Genomic DNA, 2,835 nt, shown 5'->3' on the forward strand with positions numbered 1-2,835 from the left:
TTTTAATGCACTTTGCACTGCATTTTATGTATGAAAGGTGCTATACAAATAAAGATTGCTACTATTATTATTATTATTATTATGATTATGTTGTTGTTGTTGTAGGCCAATGCAACAGTGAGACAGCCTGACACGTTATCACACCAGCACCTCTTTGACACTTCATCAGTAAAAACTGGCTTCACAATAAAAGGATCTATATAACAGGTAGTTCCGTTTCATGAGTGCTGGGACTGACATCATGTATCACTCCGCTCTGCAGGTGTTTAGAGCCGTTAATTACGTTAATTAGCCCGCATTAACCGTCGTCATAACAACCTTCGCACCGCAAAAAGTAACACATTTCTACAAATTACATTTGAGTTAAATGATGAACTGTCGACAGAAATGGACAAAGAGAGAGAAAGAAGCCTGAATATTTGACTTCAAACCTCCAGGTATGTTTATAATGTCGAAATCTGTTCACCCAACAAGTTGCTAACTCGTCGGCATCACAGGTCCGCCATTGTAGGCAACGAGACTGATATTTTACTGGCCGCACAAAAAACCCTAAATATACATATAAATGTACGCGAAACGAGGTGGCTGCCCTGTGGTAACGTATTTACACCAAGCAACAAGCTATTGTGCGGAAATGTTTGAGTTGCTTGGCTCGCCATTCAGTCCCAGTCCAGCTGCAGAAGGCATGGCACTACTTCTTTTGTAATATTGACTATAGACATCGCTTAACCCTTTAAAACCTGAGCAAATTAGCTTGATAATCTTTCAAAAACACAGGAAGAAGCTGTTTATAATCTTCACGATATATTATCACGAATATTATTCCTAAATTTGGTTTTCTGGGGCTATTTTTTTATTATTCGTTTATAATTAACTGTCTCACTCTTCAAAACTAATTTTCAGGTCATTTTCTCGCCACCTTTTGTAAGATTTGTTTTCAAAATAAATCAAACCAATTTTCAGGCTCAATTATGAAAGGCATTTGAATAAGAAAAAGAAAACTAATGTTTCAGGTTTCAAAGGGTCAACTACCTCATACCAACCAAATAGATAATAGGATTCATCTCAAATGCAACCCACTTGTTATATCCACATAACAGTGGATCCTGCAGAGTAAGAGGCACGTGATGCTGTTTGCAAAATCAGGCTTTTGCAGCATAACAGCATCTCATTATTCATTATTTTTTGCTAACAGTCTGCTGTCCAGTACCTGCGTGGCTCGGGCAATCTGGAAGATCTCCATGGTGCGAGTGACGATGTCCTGGACGGTCTCCTGTCCGATCCGGCAGAGGAACACCGGGGAGATCTCCCTCAGGGCTCCCTGAGGGGGCATGGGCTGCTGACCGGCGGCTGGAGCAGCACCGGGGGGCAGATGTGGCTGCTGCTGCGGGGGCATCCCGGCCATCCCCGGCTTCTGAGGTAAGGAGGCTGCCATCACTAATCTATGAGGGACAAAAAAATCCGACAATTACATAAAGGTGATAACATGATGTGACCGATATCTGAACATGACCTGTTAACAAATGTTAGCACAAGCTAGTTTATATGACGAACAATTAGGGTCATGTTAAAGGAAAAAAAAGTTAGATTTTGAGAGTAAAAGTCATATTACGAGCAAAATGTTGCAATATTTTGAGAAATAAGTACTTGTATTATAAGAATAAACTCGTAATATTAAGAACAAAGTCGCAGTTTTACGAGAAAAGTCTTTATTCCAATAAAATTACGACTTTATTCTCGAAGTCTAAAAAATCCTCCATGTTGCCCTTAAACTCGTAAATTTAACAGAATAACTGAAAGTTTCAAAATTATTATTTTGCCTAAAGTCCTGACAATATTACGCAGCTCTACAAAAAAATCCCCACAATCTTAAAAACGTCTTTTCTTGAACGCACTTAACTAAAAACACTAAACAAACAGCGTTTTCAACTGACAAAAGCGTATCTTGGTGGCTAAACATGCTAACGTTAGCCCACACAATCTAATGGAAAATCAAATGCACAGGCTAGCTTGTTAGCCGCTAACAAGCTAACTAGCTGCTAGCCAGCCCAGAAAATCGCTTACCTAAATGAACTCCCCTCAGGTGACTGCTGTCCAGAAATCCACAGTTAGCTCTACTTATTGTGAAAAACAACGATTGCTGATTTATTATTTTAAATAAGACATAATGAGACCTCGCCTCGGATTTCTTTCATAAAGCGCCGCACGTTACTGTTTTCATTGCGTCACTTCCTGTAAAAGGGGGACAAATGTCCCACCACCAGATGGAGACAGTAAACACCAACCTGTGTCATCGATTTAGATCCTGTCCCCGCTTGTATTTTTTAAGACGTCTTTTCCTGTATTTGAACTTACATTTCTTATGAACATGCATTTTTTTTGGCTTTTTTTACGCACTTTATCATCGATTTTATTCCATTTCCTGCAAATTACATCTCATGTTAATCTAAATCTTCAGATCATAAACCCTAATTTTTGAAAATAAACTCAAATGATGCATCAGTTCTATATTCTAAAATAGGAAAGCTACTAAAAATGGAATCTATGTACCCTACATAATCTTTCATGAGCTAAAGTATGCTTTTTTGTTAGTGCCCTGGTATTTTGTGTTAAAGTATGTATCATGTTTATACTGTTTTTTATTAAAATGTATTTAAAATATATCTATATGTATCTATATATGTCTATAAAAGATAGACACCAACCTTACTACAACAAAAATTTGAAGTGGACATATTCAGTTCAGTTTCAGTTTAGATTCAGTTTACATAATAAAAGTAGCACTATTACCACAATGTGAAGTCAAGTAAAAGCCTGCATTGAAAATTTTACTGA

At 37.6% G+C, this 2,835-nt stretch overlaps 1 protein-coding gene across 1 annotated transcript; it reads right to left on the reverse strand.

The window, feature by feature from the left end:
* Positions 1–1,193: 1,193 nt before the first annotated feature.
* LOC121939471 (mediator of RNA polymerase II transcription subunit 30-like) lies at positions 1,194–2,246 on the reverse strand (the record flags this gene model as incomplete). The annotated part of the gene is made up of 2 exons (XM_042482490.1): positions 2,065–2,246; positions 1,194–1,442 (listed from the first exon to the last, which is right to left on the reverse strand). A coding segment is annotated over exon 2 (242 nt), but the record flags the coding sequence as incomplete, so codon positions are not given.
* Between the last annotated feature and the right edge of the window lie 589 nt (positions 2,247–2,835).

The sequence above is a fragment of the Plectropomus leopardus genome, unplaced genomic scaffold (genome assembly GCF_008729295.1).
Source record: "Plectropomus leopardus isolate mb unplaced genomic scaffold, YSFRI_Pleo_2.0 unplaced_scaffold4889, whole genome shotgun sequence".
Taxonomy (NCBI): domain Eukaryota; kingdom Metazoa; phylum Chordata; class Actinopteri; order Perciformes; family Serranidae; genus Plectropomus; species Plectropomus leopardus.